The following is a 24438-nucleotide window of genomic DNA, read 5'->3' as shown; positions in this document are numbered from 1 at the left end:
GAATAAAAGAGCTTTCTTAAGACAAACTAAAAAATCACTAACTAACCTGGAATTGCCAGATTTTCACTCGGCAACAGTGATATTCATTTGTGGGGACAAAGAGATCAAATTACCTGAACAAAGCACATGAGAATGTCTTTTACTCATCAGAATATTTCTTGGTCATTCAATCTGTGCTCTTCAGCTACCTGTTTCCCATGTTCACTGACCTCTCCTCTTTAAACACAATGAGACAAGAACAATGACCATGGGGGGTTAATTACCACCAATTAGAGGCAGAAGTGGCTCTCCTTCACTATGGTGAGCGTAACCTGAGCCCAGTGAGTCAGATCGGGGCTCCATTATAATGTCCGTCTCCAGATTTCCATATTTAATTTAACTAGTGTAGAGATAATTAAAACATTTGCTACTTTAAACTTATTCTAAATTTCACTTAAGTATCTCAGAACACTGTTTTATTTCTGTTCATGGCTTCTTTCTTTTATTTATCTATTACTTTTTTTTGCTTTAACCACTATCACATCATATTTTCTCCGTGCAGTGATAGCGCAATAAACTGTCAATTGCTCCTTGTTTCTGAACATTTCACTTAATGCTACTTTACTTAGCAGGTAAGGGGTTAATGGACTGATCCCCTGTGGTTTGTGCAGAAAGCTAATGGGCCTGGCAAAGATGATGAGGTCACTCTCTTACTGCTAAGAAACAATGAGCGATTTATAGGCCAGGATACCATGCCAATAGTGTTGGCTTACTAATAATAAATTATTTATAGTTATACTTTTTATATCCATGGGTACCACTAGATGGACTTGGATAAATGGTAATGATGATCAGCTCATATTTTGTGAACTAAAATACAAGTGTGAAGGATGTGAGGCTGATTAAACACACTTTTCTTTCAGCTAGGAGAGTAGACATTTCCAGCAGTTGTTAGTGGTATTAATAAGTTCATTAATACTATGGCTCAGATCATTTCTTGGGTATAAATGCCATTGATGTACTTGAACAGTGCTGATTTGTCCTAATAGCTGAAATGTCCACTTCATTCATACTCTTGAAACTTGATCTCCTGCGAGTATGAAGAGACCATCTGTGAGGAACCATCCAAATAAAGCAGGATCCACTTTGCCTTCCAGGCTATAGCTAACATCCATGGATCCTGTCCTGAGTGTTTTTCCTTGATGTCGAAGCCTATTTTCTGGTGTCAAAGGACACCCATACACTGATGTCCTAAAGATCTATAGACAGATGGGACCATTACGGTCAAAGCCCTTGGCTTTGTTTGGCCTGAGCCGGTGATGAAATATTGATGGAAAAATAGAAATATTTTGCCTGCTGCTCAATGTTGCCCAACTAAAAGGGTTAATGAGTGTGATGACTTCCCAGTCTCCTGTTACAACAAAATGTAGCTCAACCACCCACTAACATTGACTAGACCGGAGTCTGCAGGCTCTGCGGGGCTAACAAGAATCGATAACCTTTTTCAATGCTGGATTAAATTACCCTGGTATAGTTGCTAGAAGCTGAATTTGTGTTTATGATGAGTTGTAGGTTGCTAACGTTTTGGCAATTTCCATCTTTAATGGGAAAACCCAGGCCAATGGAAGAATTTGACATTTTGGGATATACAGTGTGCTCATTTACTTTCTTGCTGAGAGTTAAATGAGCATATTGAAACCACTCGAGTGTACAGTAAATATGAAGCTACTGTCCGTAGTAACCGCCTTTTTGAAGACACGAAAAGGCTTCAAAATTCACGAGTGGAGTATTTTGTTAACCGCAGACCTTATTTCAAGTATCTAACTAAAAACCCATTCAAAAAAACATTGACTTCCAGACGAGGGAACCGGAAGTGCTAAAATGCTAACTCATTTCTGGGTTTTAGGACTCATTCCTGCACCACACTATTTAGTCGGAAACCAAAGTATGGATATGATGGTGCTGGGTAAAAGGTCAAGGAATCACCAAAGTTATTACAACTCATCCTGAGGGGAACATGAACAACTGTGCCATATTTCATTGCAATTCATCCAATTGTTGTTGACATTTCACTAAAAACCACAAATGTTAACATCTTGGTGGCGATAGAGGAAAAGTTAGTGGATCACCAAGGTCTTTAAGATTCATCCTCTGGGAGGCCATGAGTCTGTACAGAACTTCATGGCAATCCATCCATCTTGTTGCGATATTTCAGTCTGGACCAAAGTCGTTGACCAACAAACAGACTGAAATCGCCATTTCTAGAGCCATGCCACCATTACGCCCTCCTCCACTTCCCAGATCCTCTGGGGGCAGCAGCAGTAATGCAGCACGCTGATCTCAAATCAATAGATTTATCTCCCTCATTTGAAAGGGACTTGGCTCCTGCTGCCTCTCCCCTTCCCCTCCTCTCCCGGGGGTCTACTGCTGGGGTTTATTTGCTGGCACACACTCTTTTATGTTCTTCGATCTGTTGGTCTGTGAGGTGGTGAATGAATGAGCGACCTATCAGATTCAAGGTGGCTGTCCTGGTAGCTCTGTCTTTCCCACTCTCGGTGAATCCCATGGAAGATCTAAATGTTTAATGGCGCTGGTTATTTGGTTGTTATGGCGTGTGTTATGATGGATAATAATGCAGTGTAGTTTTTTTTTTCCGATGGTGCCTGAATTACACCACAGGGTATACTGTCTGTTTGGGTTGGGTGTTTAACTGGTCTTCATTAGTGAGCCTAGCAAGTATACTTATATACTTGCTAGGCTCTCTTTCTTCTGCTTTTCTTACAGTAATCAGAGCGTAGTTATCAAGATAACAAGGTACAATAGATATAGTAAAATGTAGCTACAGTAGCTTACCTCCAATTCTCTACTGTCCACGTCTCCCCAGCCACCTGCGAGTATTTTTTTAGACGTTTCAACAGACAGGATGCACAGATGATCAAGGCAGCGCCTTTCTGTCTTTTTAGCATTGTGACCCGTACAGACCTCTGCTAGCAAACAAACTTTACCTGACTCAGAGCTTGCAAACAAATCTTTATTTGACAACTGTCAACAGCCAGAATGGTCCGCAGGGGCCAACAGGCCGTGTTTGTTTTCTATTTTACACGTACGGTGTGATCGCTCAGATCGCGGCTGACGATCGGACCGTACAGTGTGAGCACATAAATCGTGAGCTTTGGCTTTACATCGCAAACCGATCTACTCGTACAGTAGGAGTAGGAATTTACACAACATTTCTAAAATCTTACAGTGTATCCCCAGCTATAGCAAAGAAAAAAGTAGTAATTTTAAGCCATTTTAATACAGCGCCTTTAATGCACCACCTTGACAGTGGTACCGATTTTAGTTTTTGTTTCCTCCAAGTCACAACATATAGCAACAAATAAAGCTGGCCAAGATGTCTGTTGCTTTGTTTGCATGAAATGAGGAAGACTTGTTTTGCTTCATGGGGCTTGTGGATGTATTGCCAACCTAAAGCTGTTCCGGCGGTACACTTTGGTTGAGCATTACTTGCCGCTTTGCACCTCAGTGAGTATGAGCGACACAGCAGTAGGTGAGGGTTTTATCCTGAAAGTAGATTCAACACCAACAGAGTACATCAAAGATAGATTCCACTTTTAAAATGCCTCAGACCCCCGTAAGCTGTGGGTTTAAAGTGCAGAAAAGAATCACAAACACTGCTTTGGATGAATAAAAAAAACACTCTGTCCATCTCTGCAGCTCTGCCTGTTGATGTGCTTTTATTTCTGTCATGCCTGGTGTTTGGATTTGAACAGCGCCTTGTGTCAACCTAAAAAAAAAAAAACGTCTTTCGTTGTGTTGGTAGCAGCAGAAGAATTACCTGCAAAACACTCTTTGTCAGCTCACCGTGCCGAGAGCTCACAAACAAGACCATTTAGCTATTATTCCCTCTCAGTCGCAGATACACACAGCAAAGCAAACGTTTATCCAGAAAAATAGGCGACTGTGGGAGAGGAGGAAAATAGGACAGGTGGAGAGAGAGAGGCCGGGAGAGAGGGATGGAGGAAAGAGGAGGAGGAGGAGGGGGTTATTGGAGCCAGGGAGGGGTCATGGTGTCCCGGTGGAGAGAAATAGTGGAAAACATCCGTAATTTTCACCGCGGGATCCCATGTAATTGAGTCATTTAAAATACAGATACAGAGCTGAATCAAAGCAAAGTGGCTTGTGGAGGAGAGGGGGGGGGGCTGCAAAGTAAAATGGGAGAGAGGTAAAAAACAAGGAGGTAGAAGTGTATGTCTCCTATTATTGGACAAAGCTGGTCTGTTTATCCTTTTCATCTGTCAATCTTCTCTCTCAAGACAGGATGTTACCTGTCAGAGGTTTTTGTTTGTTTGTTTGTTTGTCCTATATGTTACTCTTTCACTCCCTGTGAAACTCCTGCTTCCTGTTCTCTTCATCCGCTCGCTCAAAATGTTTTTTGATGTTTCGGTAAATGCACTTTTTTTATTTTTCTTCTCTTTCGTTTTGTTTTTTTCCAGTCTGTGGTTTTCTGATGCTGATAATAGATCTCATAATTTGCCTTTACACTTTGTTTTTGTTTTTTACATTTTTACAGTATATATTCTATTCCAGGGATTCAAGCTGAGCTAGCAAAGTTTCTACATTTAGCCTATATTCCTGAATTAGTGCAAAAGTTCCGACCACACATTAAACAGAACTTAACAAAAACATAATTTAGCTGCAGCTACAACAATACATCGGAAAATGAAAAGACAAAACATGCTGGTTACAAGCTCTTTTGGTGTATGTGTGTATGCAGTGTACTGACCATAAGTGTAATAACTAGTGGTTTAGTTTAGTCAAGTTTAGACTTGTTATGAACTTAACTTAACTATATTTAGCACTTTTCTAAGCAGCATTACAAAGTGGTTAAAGAGGACCTATTATGCTCATTTTCAGGTGCATACATATTTTGGTTTCTACTAGAACATGTGTACGGCTTTGTAAAGCTGCCTTCACATGATAAGACACCTTAGCTCAAAATGAGTTAGGGCGCAGAGGCAAAGCACAGCGCAGGTATATGTCATCAAAAAGTGTGCAAGGAATGCCATTCACTGTTTCTAGGCAACAACAATAGTTGCAGCTGTTATCTCATTGGTTGTGCTTTGAAAGGTCCGCGGCAACCGAGGTCAGATTTGAAATAAATTGAACTTTGAGCACACCGTTTGGTGGCAATTTCGCCAAGGGTAGCACTTCCACCTAGTCGGGCGGGACAGGGCTCACCATAGGAAAACGATGGCACAGCCAGCGCAGAGCCGTTTTACCACTGATCATGTGTGGGCAGCTTAACTTTGCAGACCTTTTACATGCACAAAAAAACGATATAACACACTAAAGGAAAGAGGAAAAGCACAGAAGCATGATAGGTCTTCCTTAAAGGGGAAATTTTACATGTCAAAGTCTATTGTCTAAGTTTTTGGGGACTCCAGAGGGAGTTGAAATCTGATCTTTTGCCTTAAGTGATGTCACTTGAGTCAGTGTCAATTGGGGCTGAAGACTACAACACTGAAAATGAAACAAATCTGGAGGTGCAGAGTTAGAAAGAAGTGAGCTGAGCAGACCTCGGTAGCCCGTTCCTCATCTCTGCTGGAGGCTGGCAGCTCGAGGCTAGCCGCTGCTAGCATAACACACCTGAATCTCCAATCAAACTGTCGGCACTTAAGTTGTATTGTGGGTAATGTAGGCACCAGTTTTTGACAAGGAAGAAGAATGTGTGGAATAAAAAAAGACAATATTTCTGGTTCTGTTGCATCAATTTTGATCCTTTTATTACTGTCCATACTGGGTCCGACAATGTTATAATCAGAGTCAGAAATACTTTATTGATCCCCGAGGGGAAATTGGGATGTTACAGTTGCTCTTATGTAAAAGCATAAAGAAATGTAAGAAAAATAGAAACAAATAATACATAATAATGAGAAAAATAAGAATAATAAATGAGAAATATAAGAAATATGTACAAATATGTGCATCAGACACATACAATATATAACCACAATACAATATATAACCACAAATGGGCCTTAGAATTGGTGAAGTCCTTTTTTTAACAGACTACCAACAATGTAAGGAATCACAGAATAAAAACAGTAAAATAATGAGGATCATACAAAAATTAAAACCAAAACAGGTTAAAAACATAGTTCAAATTGAAGAAAGGGCTTGAATGTGAGTCTTTAGAAATGATTTAAAAGATACTACAGATCTGGCTTGTATTGTGTTCAATGTGTTTTTCAAATATGACAAGTATGAATATGTTAGAGGACTATGCACTACCATTTTATTCAGTGCTTCCCTCTGCATGAACAATGTGTTCATGAATGAAAGCTGTGCAGTGATACCTCAGAGAGGTCTCTGGATGAAACACTATCCGCTTCTTGTATCCTGCCTTTAGAAATTTACGCCCATAGCAGAACCGTGGCAATTATAAAGCAATTACAGTTTCATGTGGCCCGTTCTTTTGAGATTGAGGAGGAGAAAGGAGGAGGTAAAAGCTCAGTAGTTAAAAAGAGTAAGTGTGCCAATATTGATGTTCCTTTTTTCTAAATGCTCGGTTGTCCAGCTGGGTATTCCGCTTGCCTGACCACAAAAACATCACATTTTCTTATACACTTCAAATGAAAATGAAAAGAAAAGTGGGTCAATTACTCAGCACACGTTGATGATTTCTTGAACTTTTTTTATTCTTGAGAGAGGCTGAAGATGCACTCCATTGACGACAGTGAACCCTGGGAACAAGCGTCTATTCTCTGCAAGACAATGACAAGCAGGAAGCTGTGTTTGTGTGTGACACTTGATCAGCCGGCTACGGTAACCACATCTTGGTCAACTCAATTCCCACTGCTTGATTGGCAGGACGCCAGAGACCCACACCTGCTTTAACTGCCTTTAAATTTTCTAGGCTGTTTGACCAGATGGGGGCTGAATTCATAACTATCTATGTGTGTGTGTGTTCTTGCGTCCATGCATCGTGCGTGGCTGTATATGACGACCACCACCTGACTTACCCTTTGATACCAGAGCTCTAAAATCATTTCCCAGCCACCTTGAATACATTGGACGGCACATGGTAGCAATATGTTAGCAGACCCGGGATCATACTTCAGTCATGCTAAATTGGAGGTCTTCATTTAGAGGTGCTGGTCTGGGAACAGCCTTCAGCTCCCACTTAATTTCCATGCTTCTTTTTTGGAGGTGATAACATGCCCGGGGGCTGACAGGGAAGGGAAATTGATATCTTTACGGATGTCTGTAAGACGCAGCACGCCAATCTGCTTGTCTCAAGTTCGAGGTCAACCATCCCCGTTCAAGCAGCTGCATGTTGCATATATGTAACCATAGAGGGACACGGTTATTTAAGTGTTAAGAAACAGCACGTATGTTATCAAATTATTGTAAGCTTCAGGCTAGTGCATTTAATATTATTGCTTAATGCTGTTTCATGTTTTGAAATTATATTTTTGGAGATCTGACATCAGTAGGTAGCAGGAATCACTGCACATCATGCTCAAAATGGATTCACCCTGAAAAAAGCTTTATCAGACACTCTGAAACAAACTCTGAACTGTTTCTAACTCTGCTGGACCACACAGTCACTTTATTCCTTACTGGTCGGACTTTGCTCATTGAGGTTTGGATACAATTTATGGAGCAGGAACTGTTTTGCATAAACAGTTTGGAAATTTGCAGCAATTTTACTTTCTTCTGTCTGGCTGCTGGCATTTTCCAGATGTGCAACAAGAGATGTTTCCATATGTGCAGCAAAGGGGAAAAAAACAATATTCCTCAATGTTCATTTTGTTGTGCCAGATGGGATTTTTTTTATTCTGGCAAGACAGCTCGCAATGTTAGGACTATAAATAGCAAAAGTCAGTTTAAAACATGGTTTTGTAGAGTGAGCTGTAAGATGTATGTCAGGGATCTCTGTTGGGTTTTCACTTTTTTAGCAAGCACTTATATGGACCGTCAGTAAATCCAGAAATAAAGTCTGAAGATGAACAGATTACAGAACAGAACACATTGGAGCACATGGGGGAGTAAGGTACCCCAAGAGAGCTGAGTAACAACTCAACATAGCACCGTCTCTGCCAAAGAGTCCTTGAGCAAGGCCTGCTGCTGTGCTATAGCGGATTAGTTTTTTTTGTCTTTTTATAGCCTACATCTTGTGTCAACAGTATTTCAGTGATTATATTTCAATGCATGGGAAAGCAAATTTAGTATAGAAGTAATCATATCAGAATCAACTTATTTGGCCGAGTATTTTTACACAAAGATACGTGACTCCAGTTGTCAGTAGGCTATATTTCAATATACCTACTTACAGTATACAGCTGATGTGTTATGTACATCTAACTAAAATGGCACTCAACAACCCTGCAATTAACTCTACCTTTTAGTAGTAGAACTCTACTCATTAGGATTAATAATAATAAAATATAATTATTAAACAATTATAATTGTATAATATCTTTGGGTTTTTGACAAAACAAAACATTTTAAGATATCACCTTGGGCTATGGGAAACTCTGACAGCTAAAGAAATATATTACATAATCACATAAAATGTTATGTATGAATTGTATTGTATTATAGCTGCAGAGTTGTACATGTATGTATGAGTATAATATATATATATAATAGTGTATGTTATATATTATGTGTGTGTGTGTGTGTGTATATATACATATATATACACAGACATATATACATATATATATATACATATATACACACATACAGTATATATGTATATACTGTATATACATATATACACACATACAGTATATATGTATATACTGTATATATATATATACACACATACAGAATCAGAATCAGAATTGTGTTTATTGCCAGGTGTAAGAGATTTACACTAGGAATTTGCTTTGGTTATGTTGGTGCAAGTCAAACAGTATAATAACAAAAGAATAGATAAAAACGTTAGAATAAAATAGAATTAAAAAAATTGAAATTTTAAGAATACACAATATACAAAATAAGCTATAAACAAAAATAAACATGATATAAACAGATAGTGCAAATATTGCAAATATTGCCGGAGTGCAAACAATCATATATATTGTATGTATATATATATATATATACATACAATTACATATATACAATTGTGTATGTTATATGTTACACAAGTAGATATGGTCTTTATAGTTATAGTACTATATATTCCATAGTTATAGTAACTTTGCCTCCATGCTATATGTGGTCTTCGATGATCTCGCGAGATCTCGTGGCTCACGGAGCTTTGGCTCGGCACGTGTGCTGTGCTCTTTCTCTTTTTTGTGTGTTAAGAGCGTCTCTCAGCTCTCAGCTCTCAGCTGCCGAGGCGGATGATGATGATGATGGCGGAGCTGGTTCAGGGACAGGCCTCGGTGGCTCAGCCCGGAACGAAAGATGACTTCGCAGACACGATACGCCGGGTCCGACAGGTAAAACACCAGTATAGTGCTCCTATAAACCAGCAACAAGCAGCGTGTTATGATAGCATGATGATGAGCAGCACTTCACCTCGGACCCTCCACTACTACTACCACCACACTCCTCATGTACTAGCTAGCAGGCTAACGATAAGTAGCCGAGGACAGCACAGCTAAGAGGACAGATTAGAGTTAACCCGGGACACAAGACGCGTCCAGTAACCGTGTCAAAGCTGTCTTAACCCACACACGAAACACGTCCGACCACAAACACGAAGGCCTCTCACCATGTCGTGAAGTTTGTGCAACTTTAGGAAGTTTAAGCCGACACACTGCAACCTGTTGTCAAAGCAGCAGAAGTTGCAGTTAGCTCAGCTTGCTAACTTACTATCTAGTAAGTTTGACGCCCCGCAGCTTCAGCGACTAAAAGCTAAATATATAGTTTAAAACACGAAGCCTGGCCAGCACGAGCTGCCTGACACGCTGTCAGAAAGTTAGCTTCAGTGTAACCGGCTGTTGCCCCAGTTAAAGAGACACACTGAGCTTAATCACTCCTCACATGCTACACGAACCTCTGAACTCCTCCATTCACCGTCTTTAACTCAACAACACGCTTCTGTATTAAACGTGTTTTCATCGTATGATCATGAATGTGAGTGAGCTAGCTAGTAGAGCTGCTAGTAGCTAGCTAGTGTGCGTGGTGTACTGTGTGTCCTAACAGGCAGCGTTTGGAGTAAGGCCATGTAATGTAACGTCATCTGTTCAAATAAGCCCCCCTTCACTCCTCCTGTTGCTGCACACTTGGCTTTTTCCATTGCTGCCTCTGGAAAAAATATCATTTAAAATGCATTTCACTGCTCGCCCTGTTTACCTGCTTAGTTTCTGCAGGTACTGTAGCAAGAGAGGGTCACTGTAGTTGAGTTGATGGAAAGTAGAGCGGTAATAGAAGATTAGTACACCACTGATGTTTGTTAATAGTGTGTAGATTGGACTTTAGTCTCACAAGCTACTAGTTGAACTTCCCCCCTGTGTAGATTAAAACCTAGATATGAACAAATGTCCCTGTTTTTAATCCCTTATTTCTAGAGATGTTCCGATACCATTTTTTCCCTTCCCGATTAGGGATGTCACGGCATCAGAAATCTAGTAGTCGGTACCAATACCAGTGAATTTACACGATTCTCGATACCAATTTGATACCACGGTAAAAAAAAACCCAACAACAATAAATCCCCTGTAATTCAACACGCACTCCTTTTATTAAAACATTTGAACATTACAAAAAACAGAGGCATGTAGCCTTTAAGTAATAAATAAAAAGAAACGTCTATTAACATTGCAAAACAGAACAAGTATTTAAAACAAACAATATTGTCTGGATGTCTGTCTTTGAGGTGCTTTGCTAAATTGGAAGTATTTCCTTTTTCGGTAAGAAAAGTACGACGGCACTCCGATACCATTTTATTCCTTCCCGATACTGATTCCAATACCTGAATTTACGGTATTGGCCAACACCGATTACCGATCAAATGGCAACTTAGTTTGGCAACACCAGTGCCGCCCCTCTAGGGATATGACAGTGAGGACATTTCCCCACCGATTAATAAAATTGTGACAACACCGGTGTCACCGATTACACCGGACATTTTACAAGAAAAGATGACGGTCAATATGTGTAGCGCACTTACTTTGATCTTTAGGTTTCCACCCGGCGCTGCTCCGCCGTGCACACCGTTTGTGACCGCTCCGTTCTCCTCGCAGCAATTGCCTCATTAACATTAAGGTTCCCTTATGGCATTGGGTTGAAATCTGAAATATTGTCAAATAGGCACTTTTGCTTTTTGCTTCGACTCCAAATCCTCCGCCATCGTCTTGTCTTACAACTCTCTCTCGTCCCTTTTGCGTTTGAAATCTGACTCCTGCTACTTTGAGCTGAGACTCTGTATGGAGCAGACGCTATCACTTTCAGTTTGTAGTGTCCGTGTTCCAACTATGTATTGATAACACAGCATTAATAAGCGAAAATGAATTAAATGGGTTTTATTTCTGTAAAAAAAAAAAATCTAAATGACGGTGGGTACGTAATATAATCGGTGTGGGCCCGACCACCGTGTAACACCAGTAGCACAGACTACCGCGGCAAGCCTACCCCCCTCCAAGCGGAAGCCTTACATAATAAATTATGGTATTGGATCGATGGGCAGTATTGGACATATTTCCGATACTGGTATCGGAACAACTCCACTTATTTCATACGATATTAAAAAGATGTGCACAAATATCTTGAAGAACAGATACAGTTTAATGCTCATTATCAGTACATTTTGAAATGTAGATAAATGTGTTTTGACTACACCCAGATACAAACAACATGTCGAGTACATGTTTCTGTCCATCAGTGCCTGTCAGGATGCTTTTAAAGCCCTCCATTAACCCTCCACTCTCACATGTATGCTCACACCGTGTTTACAAGATCTCAGATCAAAACAAAAAAGCTTCCACCGGAGGAGAAATATTTCACGTCAGCCTCTTATCAGTAACAAGTAGGCTAGAAGGGATTCATTGTGGGCATCTACTTCACTCTTGCATCATTAATTGCAGAAGGCCATAGTTAATAATCCAAGATAAACTTGGGAATGAATCACATATTAACCCTTATAAAAAGCTATTTATGTCTGACACATTGTGTTTGTGACTGATGTTACGTTGTGGATTTGAACATGCAAGTGCCTCTATGTGCTTTATGGAAAAGGGAAGTCATCTTTTGTTTTGAGTGTTATCATATGACATCGATGTGGCATAAGTCTGAGATAGAAAGTGTTCTAATGCTTGTTTACACTGAAGTGTGTGTGTGGTATGTGGTTAGGGTACCCACAGATGCAGTTATAGCCGTCACCTGATTCTCAGGGAGCAGCCAGTGAGAGCGACTGACATTTCAATCTTTAAGCTTCACAAGCTAAAATTGCATTGCATTTCATGTTAATGGCTCTGTTTTTGTTTTTTGTTAAACAATTATCAGAGCAAGCAAAAGCAAAGCACATTATTGTCTGAAGGTCTTAACTCATTAGCCTAAATCACCAGATGTTGACCTCAGCAGTAGGCCTCCCATTTTGTAATTATTACATTCTCCTCCTTCTGCTTTCAAATTGCCAGTGTCTCAGTGTCAGTAAATGTACCCATCTTGATCCTAAACATAAACATTAACATTAACCCTCTTCTTGTAAAATATAAAGACCACATTGAGTAGAAGAGTGTCATAAATAGTGTAGATCACTGACGAAACAGTTGGGCCAAAGCGCCCAATGGACAAGGTGTTCTTGGTCCCTAAATATAAACTATACATACTTTCGTTCCCATGTGACCACATGTCATTCGTCTTATTTTTAGACAAATCCAACATTTCAGTACATATTTTGAGGCTTAAAGTATGACATTTGACTGTAGTTGGTGTTACAGGTCCTTTTTTATTTATATATATTTTTTAATACACATATTCATTCAGCAACGATTGCATTCAAGAAGTGAGTCAGAGGCCAGTCCAGTCCACAGTGGTGTTTACCCAGAGGCCTCAGTGGACATCGAGGGGTTTCTACTGTAAGATAAGAAGTTTGTAACGGACAGTTTGCCACAAAATCTACCAGACTGCATGACTACTTTAGGGGCTGCTTGATTATGGCAAATATTGTTCTCGTAAGGGTAACTTCCTTCTACTGCCGCATAGATTCAAATATAAGCAAATATATAGATTCTGGCATTTAAAAATCGACTTCAAAATAAAAAATCATGATACAATCGTTTCCCCCCCGCCCCCCCTCCTCTAATGTCCATACAAATACTGTCAAAACCACAACAACAAACACCCATACTATTATGGACACTGCTTATAAAACAGGCAGGCGTTCCGGGAGATACTTCTCAGGTATCTGGCCAGCTGTAGTGAAACAAAACTCGGAGTAACACTAATTTCACTCAAAGTTTAAGCATTGTCTTGAGTATTGACTTCATCTAAAATGCTTTTCAGGTTGCTTGACATACATAAATGTCATGGCAAACAGCAACCCCACACCTGCTTCCTTTTCTGCCTCCTTATTTCCATCGCGCCCCTCTCACTTCCACTGGTGGGCTCTGAAGTAGATAATCATCCCTGAAGGTGATGGAAGACTCTAATTGCCGTCACTATATTTTCATATTGTGAAAGAAATTCCAGTCAGGCACAGATGTCAATTTAGTGTAATTTTCTGAAATGCTATACTTTTGTATGGAAGGAGAGGTGGCAGATTAACGGGTAGTGGAAAATGCTGTTGGCGCTCTTGAGCAGCGTAACTGAAGATTTACATGTCCCTCACTGTAGAACACGAGCGTCTACTTTAGGTTGGCATGTGGGGGATTTTGAAAGTAGACATAGACTGGATTTTAGCTAAGCTGTAATGCAAATAAGTGCACTCTTCTTGAAGTTATATGCGGGGGTTGGACACTTTCCATCACTAAAAGAGAAACATGTAGAGAAATTTATGTCTGAGGTGGCCAGAAATACAGGCCAGTATATCATTCCATGGCTTTATCGCATATTGATTTGATCTGTAAAAGTAAACACTGACTAAATGTTTAATAATACTGAGTGTATTCTTGTATGATATGACTAGGGCTGGGTGTGTTGAGCAGTAGTTTCAGTACTGAAAGCTGGCATTCAGTGTTATCACATTTGTTTTGCCTAGTTTAGACTATTTATATTTACTTTATGCAAAGTTATTGTACAGCTGCTGGTTTGTTTAGTATATCTGTTAAAGTAAAGTATCAAATATGTAATTCACGATAGTACTGAAACTAGGGATGTCACGGTGAGGAAGTTTTCCCACCGGTTAATTGTGACAATATCAGTGTTACCGATTACACCACACATTTTACAAGAAAAGATGATACTCGATATATGAAGAGCACTTACATTGACCTTTAAGGTCGGGTGGCTGTGAGTCTGGCCTCGCCGATAGAGCTTTCGCTGTGGTTCCCTTGTAGCATTGGATTTAAATCTGAAATATAACCAAATAGGCGCTTTTCCTTTTCGCTTCGACACCAAATCGTCCGCCATCACCTTGTCTGTCAACTCTCTCGTCCTGTGTGTGAAATCTGACTCCTGTTACTCTGCTGAGACACTTTCACTTTCTGTTTGAAGCGTCCGTTGTCCAGCTATGTATTGATAACACGGTGCTGATACACAAAAAATAACTGAATGGGTTTTATTTCTATAAAGAAAAGCAAACGACGTTGGGCAACTAATGTTATTATTGTATGCTTGAACACTGCAGAACACCGGTAAGACCGACTTCCGCGGTAAGCCTCACTGAAACTTGAGTATGGTATCGCTGCTAGTGTATCAATAAATTCAGAAACTTGCATAAACAGAAGAACATTACAGTATAATACAGTTAAATATAAAACAAAGACAAACTACAGCTCGTAAAATAACAAAAAACGACAAAATTGAATCAGTTCCTCTTCGGTACAAAACTCCATCCATTTTCCAGATTAAAAAAATTCAAATGAGACAATTAAAATGGTGTTACGAATACTGCCATTTTACAATTCTGATGGTAATTGTGTGATTGGCCAATCCCTAATCCTTTCTCTCGTCACCTTTGCACATACATACCTACGGCTTCTTAAAACCGGATCAACAGCCTACACTTGTTTAAAGAGCTGGGACGCTGTTCTTTTTGTGTCATTGTTTTAGGTAGCACTAGAGCTGCAACAATTAATCGATTAGTTGCCAACTCTTAAATGAATCGCAAACTATTTTGATAATCGATTAATCTGTTTGAGTAATTTTTTCAGACTCAATTCTCTGATTCCAGCTTCTTAAATGTGAGTATTTTCTCGTTTTTGTACTCCTATGATCCATTTTCTGACATTTGATAAACCAAACAATCGATAAATCAAAAAAATAATCAACAGATTAATTGATAATGAGAATAATGGTTAGTAGCAGCCTTAGGTAGCACTGATACCTGTTGTAACTTTCAGGCAACTCCTCTACTGGCAAATCCAGTCTGTTGAGGAATTGAGGTGTGCTGTGATGATCTGTGTCATTTGTCAGTGGAAAGCATGAAAAAGCTGGGTTAGTCAGCGAGAGCTGGCACATGACGGACGTTTCAAGGAAAGCATCAGTAGTCTCAACAAGAAGTGTAGCAGACTGCTTTAAGCTGCTGTTATAATGTACAAAGTGCAGTTTTCAGCTGCTGTCAGAAAGATAACACACTTTGCAACAGATGATTCTGTCAAGGCCCAACCTCACAGCAAACTTGAAGCTTTTAAGAAAGCAAGAAGAAAGGAGAATGTGTCACTCCTTTTCATGAAGGGCTGTCTGGGAAAGGAAATGTATGTTCAAAGAGAATATCATCACATGTCCACTTTTCACCTTTTATTCCATCTGTCTTACTGTTATGTGTCTCCAGATGGCAGCCAAGATGGGAGGAGACCAGATGCCCAACATGAACAGTTCCCCTCCGGTCATAGACCCCTCCCTCTACGGCTTTGGAGGCCAGAAACGTTCACTAGACAATGGAGGTAAGCCCTCAGTGTGAACACACACACACACACACACATGGGTCTGCAGGATGTTCTGATCTATTGATATACTTACAACCACTCTGATACTTAAGCTTTTGTCCTGCATAACGTGTATGTGGACACCTTCATGAAAACACCATCCTGCTATATAAAAGCTCTCAATGTTTGTCCCCTCACTGTAGAAAAGTGTCCGTCTTCTGCCTGTTCAAACTGTGTGTTTGTGTTCCTTTATGTCAGGCTTTTGCTCCAACCACCCTCGTTTCACTTCATTATCCAATCTGACATGTTGCCATTGCTGTTTGGGAAGGGTTGTTATTTTGCCCGACCAATCGGTAGCGAGTCACACATCCACCAGCGTCATTTTTCACTTTACACAAAAGCTACAGCAGTGCTTGCTTGGAGCTGTTGCCTTTTTAAAGTTATTTCTGTAACTCAATGTACAGCCTGTATAGTTGCGTCAATCTCAGACATTTTTCCTGGCTAGTTGTCTAGCTCTGATAGAGGAAGATGACTTTGGTCGTTTTTCCAAGTAGGGAAACAGCTGCTGAGCACAACACCACACCTAAAAAACATGCAGGCAGTGAATCGGAGGTCTGCAACCAAGCTACTATAAAGTTGTGAAAATGTCTAACACATGTAACCATACTGATTATTTATTTAGTTTTTCATACTAATAATACACACAGGCCTAAACAAGATCCTGGCATATTGTGTGGCCCAATAACTAATGAGTGAGTAAGCTCAGTAAAAAAGAAAGAGCACTTCTGAAGGGATCTACTAAGTAACATTTTAATTCAATACAATATTTTATGAAGAACGAAATTCCTTCAAGTGACCACTTGACGGACCATAATTTTCTTTTTGATGGCTGTCGTGTTAATTTGTTAATGTAAGTAGGGCTGAACGATTTTGAAAAAATATCTAACTGTGATTATTTTGACTGATACTGCAATTGCGATATGATTAGCGATATTGAAGGGAATGATAATTTTTGTATCATTATTCTCATTTTCATCGTAAAACATATTAAAGTAATAATGGTGTTTTTTTTTTTTGTTTTTTTTGTTTTTTTTTGAGGGATGTGTACCAAACAAAGATGTTTTCAAAAGTCTGTCGACTATGATGTGTAGGTCAGGGCATCTCTGCAGCATCACAATATCTATTTAAAAATTGTATTTTGACACACATTTTGCCTTTTAACAAATATTGCGCCTCTTGCGATTTGAAAATTGCAGTAGGCCATATTGTGATAAAATTGATTAAATGTGCAGCCCTACATGTAAGCCCAAACCATAAGCCGATATTAAGAAGACATTAACAGACATTTAGACCGAAAGCAGCTCTGCATTAAAACAACACAGGGGGCTGCGTTGGTGGGGTCGTGTTGCTTCAGGTACTGGTGAGACATCATAACAATCCAGGAAGTCCAGTTTGAATAAAGCTAAGTTCACACTACACGACTTTCAAATTCGTCAGATCGCAGTACTGTCCACACTACACAACTTGCTGTCTTGTAATCGGGAGTCTTTAAGTTATTGTGGTTTTCACACTACATGACTGATCAGAGACAGTTCACACCAGTGACAAAAGCAACAAAATGGTCAGCGTGGCAAGTTACATTTTCGCTAAGTCACCGTTGAAGTGTTGCTCAAACGGTCGTTGACGTATTATGTTTTTAAATAGCACTGGGGATTAAGAGCATTTTTTTTTTAGATTGAACGGAACATGTTGAACAAAACATATGATTGGTCGACGCTTCAGAGCGTCATTGGAGCATCAACTTTATTTGTAGTGCGTCACGCAGCAGTGACAAGTGTCGGGCGTCAGATTGTAGCTTCATGTCACCGGCTTCCATTGAAAAACACTTGTAGCCTGTTGCTGTGTGAGCATAAGCTTTACCTATAAATAACTTAATTTTTTTGGAAAATTGTACAGAGAGTGGGAAAGTATACTACACAATTAGCCTCCCTCACATAATAAGAGTGTGCCCCACAGTCCCTTGAACTAAATCCAGTTTGACTTAAAGTTAGTGTGGGGATTTTTTTTGTAAACGTTTCTGTTTACATTCACTGTTAACTCACCAAAACATACTGCGTGTATCCTTGAGGCTTAGCAAAGCCGCTGAACGTGTTTGTTTGCTCATAAAATATGTGTGACGCTGGTTTTTTTCTTTTTTTAAATTTACTTTGTTTACGCTCATGTTTACTTGCTAAAAAAAATATTAATATAATATATAAAATATATACATTTATAAAAAAGATCTATTTGCAATTATTTTTGACTGATGATTGCAACTGCGATTTGATTTGCGATATTGGAGGGAATGATCATTTTTACATCATTATTTTCATTGTAAAACATCAAAGTATGTAGAATATGGACATCTCTGCAGCACCACAATATTTAATCTAAAATGGTATTTTGACACATATTTCACCTTGAGAACTGCAGTAGGCAGTAGTTTGTTGGCACATTACCCCTTTCTGTAGATCAGGAATATCTGGAAGTATGAAACCATTGGCAGGAATGTGTCGCCCACTTGCTTGTCGGTATGCATAGTATGTGTCCTCATGCGCGCATACCTGAGATCAAAGAAAACTCATAAAAACATTGTTCTATAGGGTTACTAGTTGTCAGCAACTCCCTAGGTGTCTTTAAGCTTAGATATTACTTTAGGGAGGGATAATAAACTACAACCAATGCGTTGGAAGCGATGGAGCTATGTAGGGGAAACAATTTAGAGCCATGGTTTTGTGTTTTCATGACTGTATGGAGTATTAAGTATCTGACACTGCATTGTAGTGAAAAAGTGTCATTCTATCTTGCTGTCCGTTGCACACATAACAAAGATTTAATCCATTTCATATCCATGAAGTGGAAACACTAGTCATTTATCCCGTCCTCTTATCTTGTCACAGTTGTTTGTATGATAGTTAAGCTCTGAAAGCATGGATAGATAAATTGTATGCAATTCTGGTTTAGGTTTGTTTGACGCACTGTCGTTTGCAACAATTTGTCCTCAGTTTTTCTCCATCAAGGTTGTCCCACAATATAGGGGAAATCTTTGTAGCGCCCCAGTTGGCTCTCAGCATTTAGATATCAAATGTACAAGTATACAAATAGACTCGAGGCATTCACATTTTATCTTGTCCTTGTATAAATTCGGTACACCTCCTGTTTTATATTCATAGCTGTTCCATTCTCAAGCGTTAACCCCGGTGCATTTCCAGAGGAAGTGAAATCAGTGCAAACAACCATAAAATTGATTTGAAGTTGCTAGATATCAACTCAGGTGTTCACGTCCATGGCAGCACATCCTCCACTGACCCTGCAGGACCCTTGCTTGGTGCTACCTGTCAAAATTCAATTCAGGACCAGCAGCCGCTGACCCGGCTGCTGCCTCTCTCTTTTCTGAACGGCTCTGATTGAAACACTCACTCAAACACTCACAGGCCTGATTACCATGCTGGTGAAAGCCCCCCGCTGTGGGTCAGACACCAACACGATGGATTGGCAAGACCATATCCATCTGCTCCCGGCCCCTCCAGCCATGACGCACTCTTTTTCATTTTGCTGCTTCGTCACTTTCACAGATATTTGAATTATGATTTATTTGTAACTAAGATCTCAGATTATTTTTCACATGTTAATTGTTTTTCTTTCCTCTCATCTCTCTCAGTAGGGAACCACCTCGGTGGGATGGGACATCAAAGGTGAGCAGAGCCTACTCGCATTCCTGTTTCTGTTCATTTTAATGCACTTGGATGTATTCCTAGTATTTACTGCCTCAGTTAACCCTCTGAACCCCAAGCAGTTTCAGGGTGTTTGCTCCTGTCGCATTTTACTCACGGTTGCCTCGTTTCTCACTGCAAGTGGCCTATATAAATCCTGCACCTATAAAACAGTTGTAGTGTCATAAATCATAAAAGAAAAAACGCAAGTTGAATTGTGAATCTTTGGTAGTTTATTTTGACTATCAAGATCAAAACTATTTTCTTTCTTGATCATCATCTAATTGTTGGGTCTATGAAATGTCAGAAAAAATGTTGGTTATAGTTAAATAGAGTATAAGCTGACATATTCAGGTCACTAATTTTGTCTGACCAACAGCCCCAAACCAAAACATATTTATTTTACTATGACATTTGAAAGCTAGGACCAGCAAATGTTTGCCATTTGAAAAATTAAGTTAACAATGAATCTGTTATCAAAATTGTTTTCTGTCAAACAACTAATAATTTCTAGAGCTGAAATTATGAGTCAATTAGTTGATCAACAGAAATTTAATAATCAATTTTGATAATCTATTAATGTTGTTTTAAGCAAAAAAAAACAAAATTCCCTGGTTCCACCAGCTTCCCAATGTGAATATTTGTTGGTTTTCGTCTGTCTGCAATGATAGTAAACTAAATATCTCTGGGTTTTATAGATGTCAGAGAAAAGAAGCAATCTGAATAAGTCAATCTGGGCTGCGGGAAATTATGTTGGGCAATTTTCAAAATTCTGACATTTTATAGACTGAAACAATAGATAAATGAATTAATGAATATAATCATTAGTTGCAGCCCTGATGCACAGGTTGGTTTAGAGAAAAGGTGCTGTAGTTTTAGATGTTTTTTGATTGTATCGAGTTATTGATCATGTCCTAATCTCTCCCAGGGCTCTTGCTACAGAAGACTTCAAAGTGCCTGATAAGATGGTGGGATTCAGTAAGTAGCCCTTCAGTTCATTATAGTCAGTATTAATGTTTGAGATGTAATCATCAGTATTGACGTTCAACTCAGTTTTTGGGTCACTACTCAAGGCCCCTGTCTGCATTCAAAAAGGCTTAAAGTGTCCTTTTCTCCCCCCTCTTCTCTATAGTCATTGGAAAAGGAGGAGAGCAGATCTCAAGAATCCAGCTGGAATCGGGTTGTAAGATCCAGATTGCTTCAGGTAAGTTCTGACTGAACACATTATCTAGATCTCCTGTTTCGGCTTGATTTTAAGTGTGAATTTTCAAGATATCCATCGTCTCCTCAGAGGTTGGAAACATGTTTTAACTGAGCGACGTGAACCATAAACAGCAGTAGAATCTGGCTCCTTTTTAAAGGATTGAGTGTGTTTCTCGTGTGCAGAAGTGTTGGAAATATTTGGCAATGATAAATTATCACTGACTTTTAGATTTTTTTTACTCTTTCAAAAGTAATATCCATGGCATTTCATAAAATTATTTGGCTTACCAAATCTCAGGTTCAGGACAACTACAAGTATGTTATATTAGCAGCACTAATATTCTCCCCCTTATTCAGCATTTATTAACAATATATAAACCTTTATATTGGGGTGTCTCTGTGTGGAGCTTTGGTTTCCTCCCACAGTCCAAAGACATGCAAGTTATTTGAATTGTTGATTCTATTTTTAAATTGCTTGTAGGTTAGGGCTGCTCTATTATGGCAAAAATCATAATCACCATTATTTTGGTCAGTATTATTGCTATTAATCATAAACACATTGGTTGTATAGATATGAATGGTGATGACGCGGCAAAAAAATCACACCCAGAAAGCAGGTACAGTGGAGGCTGGTGTATGACTGAACAGATGATGAATAATAATATAGTAAAATACAGTTGTAATAATATAAGGTCTCTTCATAGAAGTTGTAATTGTTGACAATAATGTACGATAATAATCACTTAGAAAATATCCTAATAGCTAGTTATTAAATGTTTGTAAGCTGATTATAAATGCTATATAAGGGGACTTAAAGTAAAGTGTTACCGTTATATTAAACAAAGCCCTTGAAATAACACAATAATCAGGTTCCTAAGCAATGTATGTCTTAATATGTGGGTACTTACAAGCTCATAGTGCATGTCAAAGTCATGGCCTGCGGGCTGGAGTTTGCAGAAAACTCCAGGTCACAACCTCAATATGGCAGCTAGTGATTCAGGACAGGCTAGATGTACCTTCCAAATATTTTCAACATATACAGTGCTTGAAAAATAAATGTTGTACTGCACTTAGTAGGTTAGTAGGTGTAGCCTTTTGGCAGACTGTTGGCATTGCTACCTGTACAGTGTTGTAGACAAGAGACAATGCTTTGTGCCAGTCTTAACTGTGTCGTTTGCTGTAAGATTGTACAAGCAGGCAAGTTTGGCAACAGCTAAATGTGTCCTTTTAAATTCCCAGTCAGTTGTATGTTGAAAGCGCATGTTTTGCTTATTGTTACTTCACTTGTTTTGACCTTTACTGTGCAGAACAATGTATTGTAATTTTTCACAATCATCTGCTGAAGGGAGAAGTTTCTGTGTTCACCTTAATTCTGAGTTTAAGACGCGTACGTACAAGCACAAATTTGTGATATCAACTAGTTTGTAGCCAGTCATGTTCCAGTATCACAGTGTGATGTTGAGAATTTGTTGGAAATTTCAATGCTTGGTTGTGTTTTTGTATCGAGTTGAATTATTTTATGTACACAAGATCAGCAACATAATAATTCTTAGGTCTTAAATAACATTCAAATGAGCAGTTTGCATAATGAGAAGCCAGTTTGCATCAAAGCTGTTGCAGTTGTGTTTTAGCACCCTTTCACATAAAACTGATTATATATTTTCCTTTTTGATACCAACAGCTGTGATAAGGTCACTCAAGTTGAGTTTGTTTGTGAAAGCATCTAAGTATACTGTTGACTACTCATTCTTGTGTATCTAAATGTATAGTATCTTAATTAATTGTTGTGCTTATGTTGTTACAGACAGTGGAGGCATGTTGGACCGGCCCTGCACGCTGACTGGGAGCCCAGAGAACATTGAGTAAGTCTCACCTCTCAGCTTTGACAGATTCACTCAACGTGTGCCCTATTGTTGTGACACGGAGGGCATGAACTCAAATCTCTTTTCACATCTGCTCTTAATCAGTCACTGAATCACCTGAACACCTCTTTCACATCTAACAAAGAAAAATGAGACACAGAAGTGTTTTTTTTGTGTGGAGTCTGTAACTCTGGTGACAAATGTATTTTCTTGTTCCACCCCCACAGCCAGGCCAAGAGGCTGCTGAGTGAGATAGTGGAGCAGTGTCGGTATGGTCCCGGCTTCCACAGCGACATGGACGGCAACAGTTCGATCCAACAGATCCTTATCCCTGCCAACAAAGTGGGCCTGGTCATCGGCAAAGGAGGAGAGACCATCAAACAACTGCAGGTGTGGTAGTAAACCGCACACCATGTAAAATACCACCCGTAAAAGTGTGCATTTAACAACCTAACTTTTGTAGTTCGCCATGATTGTTGCTGTGAACATTTGACTCACCATCATTGTGGACATGCAGACTGCACTAAACACAGCTCTACACTTGTGTCTGCTGAGGAGCAGATTTGATAGGGATGTCAAGATCATGTTGTTTTTTTAATCCCGATCTGAAAATGAGAAGCTGCTTCCTGAATGTTCTGTAAACGGCTCTAATAAGAGATGAGGGATAACAGATTTAAGACCCTCGGCTTTATTGTAGCACATACCGATCCTTTAAAATATGCCTTGAATCAGCCCCCATACGGCTTGGTACACCCCTAGTGAGCCCCTTACCCCACACACTCACACACACACACTCACACACACACACACACACACACAAAATGAGATTAACATTGTTTCACATGCTCCATAGGTATTCACCTTCTGGTCTAGGTGGCCAAGATTACATCGAATAATAAAACCTGTTCTTTGAGATGTGGCAGTATAGTCTTTTGAGCCCCAGGTAACTCTCTGGTGTGTGGTTCTGCTTCCGTCTGATTGTACACCTGCAGGAGAGAACAGGAGTGCAGATGATAATGATTCAGGATGACCCCATGCCCACCGGAGCAGACAAGCCCCTGAGAATCACTGGGGATCCCCACAAAGTGCAGGTCGGTCTCAGAGGAGCTCAGTGTGTGCCGCTAGCTTTCCACTTTACACTCAATTTTACACATTTTATACCTTCTGTGTTCCAGTCAAACATTTGAAATCCTCTTTCTTTTTATTGACAATTCCAGCTGGGCATTTATGTTTCACATTTTTTGTTAAAATGTTTGTTTGTTTGTTTTTAATAAAGATTTTGTCTTTCAATCTTTATAGCAAGCTCGCGAACTTGTGGTGAAGCTCATCCGAGACAAGGACCAAGGAGACTTCAGGGTTGGCAGGGCAGACTTTGGATCCAAAATGGGGGGAAGCAGTCTGGATGTAAGCGCTAAGATAATGTGATTTTATTTGTCCACATAGGAGACACAATATACATATGAAATAATGGAGTGAAAATCCATATTCCTACTAGAAAAGAAGTGTAGTAAGTCCTGAAAGTTGTTGCTGTAAAGCTCTGTTTGGGTGTTCGGTTTGTACCTAAAGGTTTGTTTTGATTGTGGATATAGTTCACTTTAATAGTGTAAATAAGTGTAAAAGTAATACCACTACATACAGTTTAATAATTAT

The 24438-nt window shown here is 39.4% G+C and overlaps 1 protein-coding gene across 9 annotated transcripts in view; it reads left to right on the top strand.

The window, feature by feature from the left end:
• The first annotated feature begins 9271 nt into the window (after positions 1–9271).
• The window catches only part of fubp3 (far upstream element (FUSE) binding protein 3), a 29759-nt gene continuing 14592 nt past the window's right edge, over positions 9272–24438 (top strand). For 2 of the 9 annotated variants that reach the window (XM_037752563.1, XM_037752557.1), the window contains exons 1-10: positions 9274–9440; positions 15258–15287; positions 15878–15989; positions 19672–19705; positions 20652–20701; positions 20856–20927; positions 22731–22788; positions 23016–23178; positions 23781–23879; positions 24088–24192. In XM_037752563.1, the coding sequence (XP_037608491.1) occupies positions 9342–9440; positions 15258–15287; positions 15878–15989; positions 19672–19705; positions 20652–20701; positions 20856–20927; positions 22731–22788; positions 23016–23178; positions 23781–23879; positions 24088–24192 (822 nt within the window). In that variant the 5' untranslated portion in view covers positions 9274–9341. Of the gene's footprint in view, positions 9441–15257; positions 15288–15877; positions 15990–19671; positions 19706–20651; positions 20702–20855; positions 20928–22730; positions 22789–23015; positions 23179–23780; positions 23880–24087; positions 24193–24438 lie in introns of all 9 variants that reach the window. The other 7 variants (XM_037752564.1, XM_037752558.1, XM_037752561.1 and 4 more) reach the window with 5 other exon arrangements.

This window comes from Sebastes umbrosus, chromosome 19 (genome assembly GCF_015220745.1).
Source record: "Sebastes umbrosus isolate fSebUmb1 chromosome 19, fSebUmb1.pri, whole genome shotgun sequence".
NCBI lineage: Eukaryota > Metazoa > Chordata > Actinopteri > Perciformes > Sebastidae > Sebastes > Sebastes umbrosus.
The sequence above is the reverse complement of the archived record's forward strand: the minus strand, read 5'-3'. Positions and strand labels throughout refer to the sequence as shown.